Source organism: Alosa alosa, chromosome 20 (genome assembly GCF_017589495.1).
Source record: "Alosa alosa isolate M-15738 ecotype Scorff River chromosome 20, AALO_Geno_1.1, whole genome shotgun sequence".
NCBI lineage: Eukaryota > Metazoa > Chordata > Actinopteri > Clupeiformes > Clupeidae > Alosa > Alosa alosa.
The window spans coordinates 10,699,126-10,711,933 of NC_063208.1; the positions used below are offsets into that span (position 1 = coordinate 10,699,126).

The 12,808-nt window shown below is 39.5% G+C and overlaps 1 protein-coding gene across 1 annotated transcript in view; it reads right to left on the bottom strand.

Annotated features, from left to right (window-relative positions):
• clasp2 (cytoplasmic linker associated protein 2) overlaps positions 1 to 12,808 on the bottom strand; it is a 55,710-nt gene that overhangs the window by 39,565 nt on the left and 3,337 nt on the right. The window contains 6 exon segments of the mRNA XM_048229898.1: positions 3,299 to 3,369; positions 8,635 to 8,732; positions 10,466 to 10,541; positions 10,942 to 11,033; positions 11,231 to 11,334; positions 11,797 to 11,875. Coding sequence (XP_048085855.1) covers positions 3,299 to 3,369; positions 8,635 to 8,732; positions 10,466 to 10,541; positions 10,942 to 11,033; positions 11,231 to 11,334; positions 11,797 to 11,875 — 520 coding nt within the window.

The window sequence follows — 12,808 nt, forward strand, 5'->3', positions numbered from 1 at the left end:
TTTATGCTTTTGTGATTTGAAAAGACTCTGACTTCTGTTATTTATTATCAAAATCACTTAAAATTGGCTAAACACTCTTTACTGGCACTTCCTCCCAATCATTCCATTACAAAAAAAAAAAACGGAACATGACAATAAACCAAGAATTTCAAACACGTTTTACTTTAGCTGGAGTTCATAAGCTCTAATATATGTTACGCTTTTATAGCTGTTTTCAGGCTGTTATTTTGAGTTAAATATAACTTCTGTGCATTATCTTACGATTATAACATAATCACAGCAGCGCCTAACACATAACACACCAGACAACTTGCGCTGACAAGATGCCAACCAGGATCCTCACTACATACAAAAGCAGACCTATTGAGATGGAACAGAAATTCTGCGCCCTCTCTCTTCCTCTTTCTCACACAATCTCGCCTTCTAAGTGACTGGTCAGAGCAAAATATGGTAAAATGACAAAACAATGACTAATGTCTAAATTAAATTCATGACTAGAAATTCTTGAGAACTTTCACAAGCTCAGCCATTCCAGAGAAAGGACTTTTTCAAAGAATATTTACTCGCATTTGCTTCTGACCGACCCTTAAGTGGATTCATGAGACCATATGTTCCGACCCTCTGCTTCCCTGATGGTCGGAAAACTACCAAGAGAAAAAAAGGAACTAACATTCTTCAACCCAAACAAAAAGGAAACAGTCCCATATATATACAGAGAGCGAGAGAGACACTCACCATCTCCATCGTCCCCCATAGTCATGGATTCTCTGCCGGCACACACTGACACTTCTTTCTTTCCCTCTCCCTGTCACACTGGATCAGTGTGACTCAGAGGCAGGCACGGCTCTCTCTGCAACCATAACGCTCTGATTCTCCCTCTCCTCCTGCCTCCCTCCTTGTATGAACAAGGGGCACACAATGCCTCAATATCTCATTCAAAACTGCCATCTGTATACATACTTAGATCAGGAGAGATCCAGTCATCCCCTCGGAGGTCTTAGCATTGTAAGCCTAACTCCTAACCTTTGCAGTATATAGGGAGAGACGGCTTAATCCTTACAGCCAACTGCTGCCAACACAGATTGAGCAGCTGAAAAGATTCCACCTCTCATGGCATGGCAACTGCCCATGGTATTAATGTAAGCAGACACCTTGGGTAAGTCAACACAAAAGTAACAGTCACAACAACAACAACATGATAAATTACATGGAAAACACACATTAATGACCAGTTAATTATCAACTCATGATCTTACTGAGGCACATGTAAATTATGAATTTACTTAAATGTTTAGGTTTGTGTTAGGAGAGTTTTTGTTTGGGAAAGCACAAACCTGATATGAACCATTTCCGTGATGTCACTAGCTTGTGTCACCTAGCTCACAACAGCACCAACATCCTAAGGTGCTCTCCAATAATTAATTTTCAATTAATACACAGCACATCAACACCAAACTTTGACTTAATTTATGTGAGCAAGATTCTCACCGCAGATCTATAGATTAAATAAATATTTTGGCAAAATTAAAACTCCTAGAGGCCATCTGCTATTAATATGTAAATGAAACATGCTCTGTGTCACTATACCCACCTCCACATTCTGCAAAAACTCTTTTTTTGGAGGGTATCTGAGCAGCTAATCATCATAGAGACACAGATGTATGGTGTCACAAATTAATCGTCCAAACAGCAGTACAGAAACCAAGCCTTCCATCTAGCTTTGTTAATTGTTCCTTTCCTTTCCTGTTGTAGCTAGAGTACTCAAGTCCTTGCAGTTGCTATTTAATTATAGCAACAGTCAAACCATTCAAAATATATAATTTGGGAATGCTACTGCCAGCTACACATAGAGGTAAACTCAAGACAATACGTTGACTAGACTAGTTGATGAGTTCAAAGCACTGAAGGAGACACATCTCTTACTCTGCTGTTTCATATTTGAATGGCATTGTTTATGTTTCAGCATTTAAATGACAAATAGTTTTTTGCTGAAATTTCAAACTGATATTAAGAAGCCTAACTAGTCTTACTTTTTACTTTGCGATGGCATGTTTGTTTGGTGAGTGAAGAACAGCTTGTGATATGGACTACAATGTCCTAATTTATATCAGTATTAATGGACATTAATTTGTATACACTTGTAGAATCATTTGGATGTTTCACATGGATGTTTGTCCTGGATTAACAACTCCGATACCAAGTCATCATTCCACATCCAGTTTGGACTAACGGATATCGCAGGAAAATCCTCTTAACTCTTGCAACCTGTGGTACCGGTCCTTACTGAACAGCTTTCTATCAGCCTGAATTAGATCTCATACAAGATAAGTCAAAGGGGCTGGTGTACCAATGCAAACACATACAAATGATGGAAAACTATTTCGGGAATTTTTACAACTTTAATCACATCAGACTTGTAGCAGTAACACTGGTAATCTCCAAATGCAAACAGCCATATTTTTTAATCAAAAATGAGACAATTCCTAAAGAAGAATGGGTGGCTATTTTCTAGTTGTATCATACCAATGACAAACTTCATAGATATCCTAATTTAGAAACTACCTCATTTTTTTTCATAACACTTTGCAATCCCCCCTTTTAATGGTATTTCATCCATTGTTTTTACAATCGAAGGTAACAAGAAAGGAGATATCTTGAAATTGTTTCTGATAACAGGCATGTCATTATCAGTGCATGTAATATTGTACAATCCAGGAGTGCGTTTCCCATACAACTACGGAAGTTAGCTTTTAACTAACATGGTACAATGCATCAATCAAATAACCAACATCTAACTAAGGACTGAACGCGGTTTGGAGTACATGACCGTTACCTACCCAAGAGGCGTGTGACTTCGACTCGCGTGCTAGTTGCTGCAAGTGGACTTTTTACAGATGCAATTTGTGCTTAAGCCATTTAACAATAGTATTGTATAGTGATTAGAAGTGTAAAATATCAACCAGAAAACCTGAATGCATTTATAATTAATAATATGTAAACAAATGACTGATCCCTGGAACTATGCTTTAATGACAGGTAGAGAGCTGTATTTTTAACTACATAACTTTACGACAGTGTTCGCAAATGTTCGGGAAAATCTTGTGTCGCTTAACAATGCATCGGACTATGTTCGTTGCACCACCATAGTTCAAACTTTGAACTTATTAAGTTTTAAAAGTTTTAACTATTGTTTTGGGAAAGAGTTGTGTCGCACTTGCATAGTTCCAACCATGCAAGTTGCTAACGTAGTTAGCATGCATGTCCCTTTATCAGTGAGGGTGTTGGATAATCCCCTTACCTTGATTGAGAGTCAGAGCCATATTCCCAGCATGAAGAACATCATCAAAGCGGCCGAGGATCATCTGGAGTCTGTAAAACACACAACACTGTCTAATTAGAAAATAGGGAACCCTAAGATGCTTTAAATTGAAACCAAAATGCTCATTTTAACTTATTTAATGATATTTTCAATTAACATTAAACTTGATGATTAATATCACAAAATCACACAGACTTAAAATGATTCCAACTTTAAAGCGACTTTAGTCCAAACATACTGTATGAGAGAGTGCAGGGTTTTTAAATATTATGTTCATTAATTCTATTAAAATGATGATCTTTTGTCGAGGGCATCTCAAAGGTTGCTGCTGTATCACACCTAATTTATTTTATTAAGAGTGCCCTCCCTCGCTGTGAGTGTGGCTATATGCGTAATGCTATTCTGTAATGGAGTAGAGAGTTTCTAAAAGGGGCCAAAGACACAGGGCCAGGGGGCGGATGAGGTAGAGTGACCACACCTGCAGTCTTCCTGCTGAGGACTGGGTGAGGAGTGCAGAAGGCGTGTCAATACTCACTCCATGATGTGCAAAAGCGGTCTGTCAGCAAGCTTGTGGACATGTGTGCATGTATGTGTGGCCGTTTGTGTGGCCGTAAGGGCTATGTGTTCAGACCAATACGAGCCTAACACCCAGATTCAGTTCTCCCTTTTCCCATTTTGACTCTTTTTCTCTCCCTGTTGTGTTACATAACCCCCAGCTGGACACAAACACAAACGGGGAGGGGCTGGTCTCTCGCTCTGAGTGAGTGCAACACACACCCTTCCCCCACACCTTTTCTCCATCTGCCTCTCTGCCACTGCCAGCCACCCTTGTGCGATGTTCCATTGTCTGAAGGCTTGACCCACCACGACATGACAGGAACATCCACTGGGAGAGGAAAACACCTTAACAAGGTGCTCAGAAGCTCAGGCTGCCTGATGGAGTCCATCATCACAACTTCAAATTTAACCCTTAGAACCCTAAGCTGTTTTTAGGGCATTTTCACTACCTTTATTCATAAGGATTTATTCTGGTTATTGTAAGTGCCACACACATATATTATATATCGTTTTTTTCAGCAGAGTCTAGGCTATCCAGATCTGCCATCATTCATGTATTTTGATTTTTAAAAGAATTAAAATATAAAAAGCGTATTATAAAAATTCTTATATTTCGACATGTATCTCACCACAGCAAGCTCATAGCTCTACATGCATTTCATGTGTGTGTAGGGCAGACTGTCCTGAATCGGGCAATATAGTTGCCATGTTGGAGGGATACTCTGGGGCTGAGCAATTTACAGAAATATGTGGTGTGAGATTTACGGAAATAAATGCCATTTTTTATTTAGTGATGAAAAATGACCTTTCTGCGCTCCATATCTGTGACACGAACTGATCTGACCTGACTTGACCCGAGGTTGCGTGTTAGCCTGCTTGCCTGGTGTATGCACTCATAATGATTCTCAACTTTTTACTGGATTGCCATGAACAAAGTAGGCAAAAAAGGTGTTTCTTTGTTGAACAAATTGGGATGCAATGTGAGCCTTGAATTGGATGCCATGCAGGAATTTGCTAGGATCTCAAAACCGGATTATGAACATGCTTTGCCATAGAGAAACACACGATAGCGTTGAATTATAAACATGCTTTGCCACAAGAACAGACAAAAACATGGGGTAAGTCCAGCTATATGAAGTTATTATTTTGCTGTAACTTCGTCTGTTTTATAACCCAGAAGGATCAAAAGTATCAAATGATAGCTCTGAGTGTCCTCTTTCATCTGACATGCGTGGCATATCTATCCGATCACGGGTCCGCGAGTAATTCAAACAAGAGTAATAGGTGTGCAGCGTTGGTTTGTGTACATGACGTTATTATTTTGCAGTCACTTAGTCTGTTTTTATAAGCCAGAAAGATTGATAAACATGGTACCAATGGATAGCCCTGTGTCCCCTCTTTCATCTGATATGCTTGCCATATCGATGCGATCCGGTTCAAGGTTGAGTAATTCAAACGAGAGTAATGGGTGCACAGGTGAGCATGAGAGAAGTATAGACTGTAAATATGATGCAATTTGATTTAATTTCATGATTTTTTTTTTTTTCATACTTGATCGTAGAGACAAGTGTGTAGTCTCGTTGGAAAGCCCCACTTCTGCTCTGTCACACAATAAATTTCATCTCGCTGTGATGAACAGTTCCGGAGCAATGTAACAGAGAAGAAAGGGTGTGTTTTTTGACGCACTTTGTGTCAATCGGGTTCTAAGGGTTAAGTGACTCATTTCAAAATCTCTTTGACTATTAAGAGTGCATCAGCTAACATCTTCATATACCTATCATTCTAGCAATAGTTTTCGGGATCTTCAAAAAATGTCATCTGCGTTATCAAAATTAATTATCTGTTTATCATGTTTCTAAAAAAATCAATTTTCCTCACAGCCACAGTTTGCATGTTTATCGTTACTGTTACTATTCTGTTAATTCTATTTAGTGTCATCATTGGTATTTCTTTTATTCAGGCCATATGAATTTACTGTAAACTAATATTTAATATTAACAGTGTTTATTAATGCCATTGTAAGTTGCTTTGAAAAAAAGCATCTGGCAAATATCATAAACAAACATAAAAAGAGGAACAGGCAAAAAACTGTTTTCTTTATTAGGTATCCTTTTGGCATCAGTACAAGTACCAAGTTTTGGAATATTTATAGTACACGGACTAACAATTTTCATATCAGTTGTTCATAACGCTGGTTTGGCCTTCTTGTTGTGGTCTAATTGGGAAAGGCCTAATTAGCTTTGCTTAAGATTTGCTGCACATGCCCTCAATGCCCAACATATCCTCAGGGTTGTCCTAGCATCGCCTCGAAATATGTGTCTAATCCTAAGTGGCTGTACCCTTGCTGGCTGATTTAGAATAATTCAGATTGATCAACATTAGGCATGACAACCAGAACAAACTACCCTCGTACTTAAGTGTTAGGAAAGTCATGGTGGGTTGAGAGAGTGTGATCATTTGTAAGAACACATAAGTGAATGAAACACATACTCTGTATGTTTTCTTTGTAAATATTTGAGCAAAATCTGGTGTTATTTTGAAAATGGCAGTGATGGTGACCGTCAATTGGTACCATAAGGAAAACAGAACGTATCAAAAGTTTGGCAAGGTAAAAATGAGAATGGGTGGAATGTCTGAGTAACACACTAGAGTAATAAGCTGACTTAACCTCTGGGATAGAAAGGGTAACCTTCCCACACCCGCTCTACTTCTAACCACTGTACAAGCATGGTTCAAACAGACAGGATATCTATAATAATATAGCATTAGGTTTAAACTGAAAGAGGACAGTGTACATCACATAACACTTAGACTGTCAGTGTGGGTTTACATGGACACTTTTAATCCAATTAGAGTAATGGCTCAATCGGAATGAAAATGACGCATATGAACACCTTGATCGGAATATAACTGCTAATCTGATTAGAATTCTAATCGTAATGACAGGGGTGGTGTTTTCCGTTGTTATTCCGATTGAACAGCCATGTATATGGTGAAACAGGTTGCCTGGTGTAACTTAGGATTGATGGGTCTCAAATGGACACTTTGTTTCCATTCAAAATCGGAAGAGTACAACTCTCTCACCAACAGTCCCACTCATCCATCAGTCTTTGGCCTTGGGTGGAGGCAGGGTCAAGTCTAAAGATAACAGTAGGCCCACTAACAAAAAGGTTATCTTCTTGCTGTCGACTTCTTTACATTACCCCTACCATAACCAATGCATTACTATAAGATTGCTTGATTAAAAGCAAGGCAAAGACGACAACAACTAAAATGTTGACTAAATTATCTACGTCCATCTTCTCAAGCAAACTCAAAACAGCAATGGCTATTCCCACCAAAGATTCTATCGTAAACGTGCTAATTACCAACCATTTCGTTCAAAATTCTAAAACAATGATGCTTTTTTAATACTTCAAAATAACCTTTGATAAAGTAACCTTACATTTTTCAGTAGCAATAGGTGTGTAGATTTTAACAAAATCTAGTATGGTTCTTACCGGGCTTTTACTGCCTGAAATGTCCGATTTTGTTTACCACGCTCGGAGTTTAGTGCTGGGCCTATTCCTATCAACGGTTAGCCCGTAAATTCCAAATCAAAATTCCACTGGAGCTCCAAGCGGATTTGTACACTTACAACACAGTTTACAACAGTCACGGTAAAATGTAATTTTTGGTACATAGCTAATTTAGATACACTTATTGTGTGGGTGCTTGCGTTTCTTTAGGAATCCGTCGTCTTGGTTTGTATAGAAATGAATATTAAGTGACACATACACGTAAGAGGTTGGAAATACGTGACGGTTGGTAATATGTGACGTTCTGTTACAGAGCTTGTAAACACCTGATCGGAAAAGAACATATCCTATGTAAACAGAGGACACAAAATTTTCATTTGGAATCATTTAATTTGAATAAAAAGACTGTCCATGTAAACATACTATTGGAAATTTACCTTGTGTTTCCTCAGCCCAATAAAATATTTTTCCTTAGGTTTTTAAACTTTAACACACATATCACACAACAAAGATGATAGACATTTTGCTATCAGTAAATCACACAATGCATGAGGAAAGTGAATTCCTTTTTCCACCAGAGGAGACATTTGATTTAATCATGAGTTGGATGCCAAATACTAGTCTCAGCAGGGATCTCTGTCGTCTTATCTTGTTGTCTAGGATTTAGTGTGGCACTACTGACCTTAAAAGGTCAGAGGAATGTAGTAGTCAATTCAAGTCACGTTTATTTATATAGCGCATTTTCATATGCACAGAGTGCAACCCAAAGTGCAAATCAGCAGCAAAAGTTTGAGATTTGCATCTAGTTGTTTTCTATTAAAGGAGTTATTTTGGTAACGTGGAAGAAGAGATAGCACAAGGAGTACTGCTAAAGACTCTGAACTCAAATTCAAAGTAGTTACTTCTTATGACTTCCCCAGCACAAGTTTTTGTTTCCATTTCAGAATATGTGCAATACTGGTTGAAGACATTTTATTGAAAGCTGCGGTTCTTCTTTGTTTTTAGTTTATCCAAGTACGAGGCATTCTTTACAAACTACATTTCTCTATATAGTTTTGCTGGCAGTAACAGACCTTCTCAATAGACACCTCTGTCTTGTATCAAATAATAACAAAATTGACCAAAATGCATATGTATTGCTGTAATCAATGTCATGTTTTAATCCACAACAAAATGTTTGATGTTAAAAAATGGGATTCTATTAAATTATAAAAATGAGACCATTATCCAACTGCTTACCGCTGCCCGGGCATTCCACTCTTGTTCAGGTCAACCCTCACTCTCTCCCCCACGTGACGATACACCTCCACCAGAGACACTATGGCAGACTCCCTCACCTACAACATACAGTACATTTCCACAACTCAGCAGAACACAACACAAATGCAATTTAATCACCAAACCAGAGGTCTTCCTGGAATACCAAATGCCCTTACTTTGGCAGGCAAACAGCATTCATTCATTTATTTGGTTCGCTTGCAACTTAAAACAACATCATAAGACCATTAACATTCATTACATTGTCAGAGATTTTTTTCCATGTACTTTAACAGATACAGTAAATTATATTTCTGCATTAACATATTTTTCCAAATACAGTGCATACAGTTTTTTTTTTTTTTTCAAATACAGTATACTACACAAACACATCTTGACAAAAAGTGGCCCGTTCCTCTAACTTGCCCTCTTCTCCATCATCACTCTCCTCTTCCACTGGAATAACCCTTCCTACCTCTACATGTCCATTCTACAGCATTTAGTGCGCTACTGTGAGAGAGGATGGTTGTAGTACTGCGATGTCTAGTGCCAAAGGTCGTGTGGCACTTGGAACATGAAGTTGGCAGATTCAAAGGGAAGATGTTGAATTTCCTCAGTCTACCAACAAAATGGGCTGGCCACCCAGCAGCAACTAACTGGGAACAATTCAGCTCAGAATCGTATCATTCTCCTTTCAAGCCACCTCAACACGTCAAGCAGAGAGTCGCAATCAAACATCAGTCGCAGAGGTCTAGGGGCAGCCATGGCCTTCTGGTTAGGGCTTCGGGCTTGTAACCGAAGGGTTGCCAGTTCGATCCCAGACCAGTAGGAAAAATGCGGGGAAAGCACATCCACGACTGAAGTGTCCTTGAGCAAGGCACCTAACCCCTCACTGCTCCCCGAGTGCCGCTGTAGCAGGCAGCTCACTGCTCCAGGTTAGTGTGTGCTTCACCTCACTATGTGATCGCTGTGTGCTGTGTGTGTTTCACTAACTCACAGATTGGGATAAATGCAGAGACCAATTTTCCCTCACGGGATCAAAAGGGTATATATACTTATACTGAGGTACAATCTCATTAAGGTACCACACCACTGAAGTTTTATCCATCACCCAGTGTCACCACACATTGATGCACCACTGTCTGATCCACAGCTTTTCTATTTGCCTCCTACACCAGGACTCTTTGCCTTTTTGCAAAGCTGCCACGATCAGCACACACACCTTTGTTCTGTGAAGACAGCAGCTACCTGCCTTCTCTGTCAGCAAGAGGGTAATCAGTAAGTGCCACACTGTTCTTCCGAGTGTTAAAAGTAACTGTTAAGCATCTCAGCATGCCAACAACCACTCCTCCCTCAAGTGCTACTGTTGTGTGTGAGCTCCATGGGCTTGTAGGAAGGGTCTAAATACAGTGTTGATCTTAATCATAGTGCCCCATCCTCTGTAGCCCAAGCTGTTTTCCAGTCCCCAATTCAAGACTGGGAATAGCAAGTGTTGGCGAGTAATGCAGAATGTGGTCGAAATCAAATCACACCGTGTGATCGCGATCGCCCGCCCCCGCCCCCCCCAAGAATCTGTACATTAATGAGCTAGCATCTGATTGTGGGCATGTATGAGAAAAATTACTAACATTGTCAAGAGCCACCAAACCAAAATTATTAGTGCAGAGTTTGGGAGTCATAGTTGGAGCCTCTAGAGGCACAAAGAATGGGAAAAGAGTCATTCATTTTAATATGCATGGACTACACCCCTCCAAAGGAATACATGACTAAACACACAAGACACATACAAATTATGTTATCACATATTATTTACCTGTGGGTTTTGGTCTCCAGTTAATGTGCAGAGAAATGGCACGATCTTACTGAGACTCAGTGGCTGGGCACCATACCTGTAAAGGTGACGCCAGTCAGTGTGCATCATTTCCATAAGGTACACTGGATCAGGTGCATTTACTACTTCTATTCTTGTAGCATTGCCATATCATTCTGTGACCCATGGGGAACTGGGGAGTGTAGATGTTGGGTGATTGTGTCCAGTGATGTAGTCTTGTTAGCTGTAGTGGATATACTGTGATGTAGTCTTGTTAGCAGTAGTGGGTATACTGTGATGTAGTCTTGTTAGCTGTAGTGGGTATACTGTGATCAACCCCCAATGTTAATATGTATTTTATGTGGGTATACTCAGATGGTGATGCTTTATAAGTGGGCATACTGCGTAGTCCTGGGTATCACATAGACTACACCACTGATTGTGTCTACCGGTAAGCAGTGTGTGAGGAGTATACTCACGTGTTAAGCGTGGCAACTAGGCAGATACACACTCCTTCTCTACTGCGGAAGTTCTTGTGTTTAAAACCAGGAAATAATCTCTCCCAAACATACTGTGAATAGAACAGGTGAAAATAGGGGTCATTAAAGCCCCTAAAAAACACATTTTCTACAGACAGATAGACAGACAAACAGCACACATTTCACTCACTTTGAGCCGGTGAAAAGCATGCAAACTAAATGCATTAATAAAAGTCAACATGTGTGCTTGGCCCTGTCTTCAGTATCCGCATGTTGCACTGATGCTCACCATAGGCGTGGCACACTGCTCCATAAGCTTCAAGATGAGAGCTTGGGCCTGCTCGCGCACCTGGTCTTTAGAGTCCCCCAGTCGATCCACCAGCGCCGGAACAACTGCATGCAGAAATAATAATGAGGTCAGTATATAGCCTTCTAAGCAGACAAGGTGGACTTGTCTTAGTCTACAGAACATCCATGACCAATCCTATTCAGAAAAATATGTTTGTGGTTTTGGAATGATTTGGATATTTTAAAATTATTTTCCATATTTTTTTCCATTTCACTGATAAGAGTGCAAAGTCTCCAAGGTTCTTGAAATGTACAAATGTCAGAGCATCACCTCTAAACAAAATCAAAAGGTGTCCTTCTCCACAAGAGACCATACCACACTTTTCACACTATCAGGGTCACATTCACACATAGTGTCACATAAACACACATACATATCACTTATATATCTCAACACATTCTAATAGACACACACAGGCCCACATGTGCACACAGACAAAATAATAAATATGAAAAAAAAATAAATAAAAATACACTGACATACAAAAACAATCACACTGTCCTTACCTGTACCCACAAATCCTCTGAACCGTTCATTCAGTCTGTCAACAAATGCTGCTACAATATCGATGCCCAGCAAGGCCACCTATTTAGAACACACAGATTCAAACAAACACTTTATTAGTGAATTCAGTTCATTGAGAGTAGAGAGAACAATGTATTTTGAAACAGAGCCCTAAACCTTACTGCAAAACTGTGCATGTGCCCAAGTATATTAGACCCAGGAAGTATCACATCAAGGTGTAAAAAAGAACACAGTCATTAAGAGCCACCTATACTTGGCAAGGATAACAACAACACTTACATTCACGATGGCCGTTTCCACTAACCATGCAGAGCAAGTGATACAACAGCACAGAAGAAAAGGGAGAGGAAGCAAAATGCAATCATCCTACACAGCCTCAACCCCAGACCATTAAAGTAATAAACCTACACTCTGACAACACCAGCATGAGCCAGGCTCAATGGTGTGACTGTGCATCACAAAGCCTCTCCCTCCTTCAGGAGGGGTACCAATGTATTTAATTCACCAATGTATTACATTCAAACGTAACCCTCATGCATTGTAACATCATATTATTATAGAAATTACTTTCACTTGTAACCATTCTCAATGAGAGATAATTAAACATTCATAGATAAACTTTGGGGCTTTAATGACCCCTATTTTCACCTGTTCTATTCACGAGATTATTTCCTGGTTTTAAACACAAGAACTTCCGCAGTAGAGAAGGAGTGTGTATCTGCCTAGTTGCCACGCTTAACACGTCTAATATCAATTTTAATCCACATGACAATAACTAAACCATTGATTTGAACGCAATTGACGTTGTCCACTTGGGACAGCTAGAGGAGATAAAACCCCTCAAAAAATTTGATGAAATTGATTTTGCAAAAGTAGAAAGAGCTCAGCAAGGATGGTATGGGACACGTAGTATCAAGAGTGGTTTTGGCTATGTAGTCATGGGCCTGGTTTTTCATGGAACAAAACATCTTCCTTGTCCCAAAAAGCATCTGT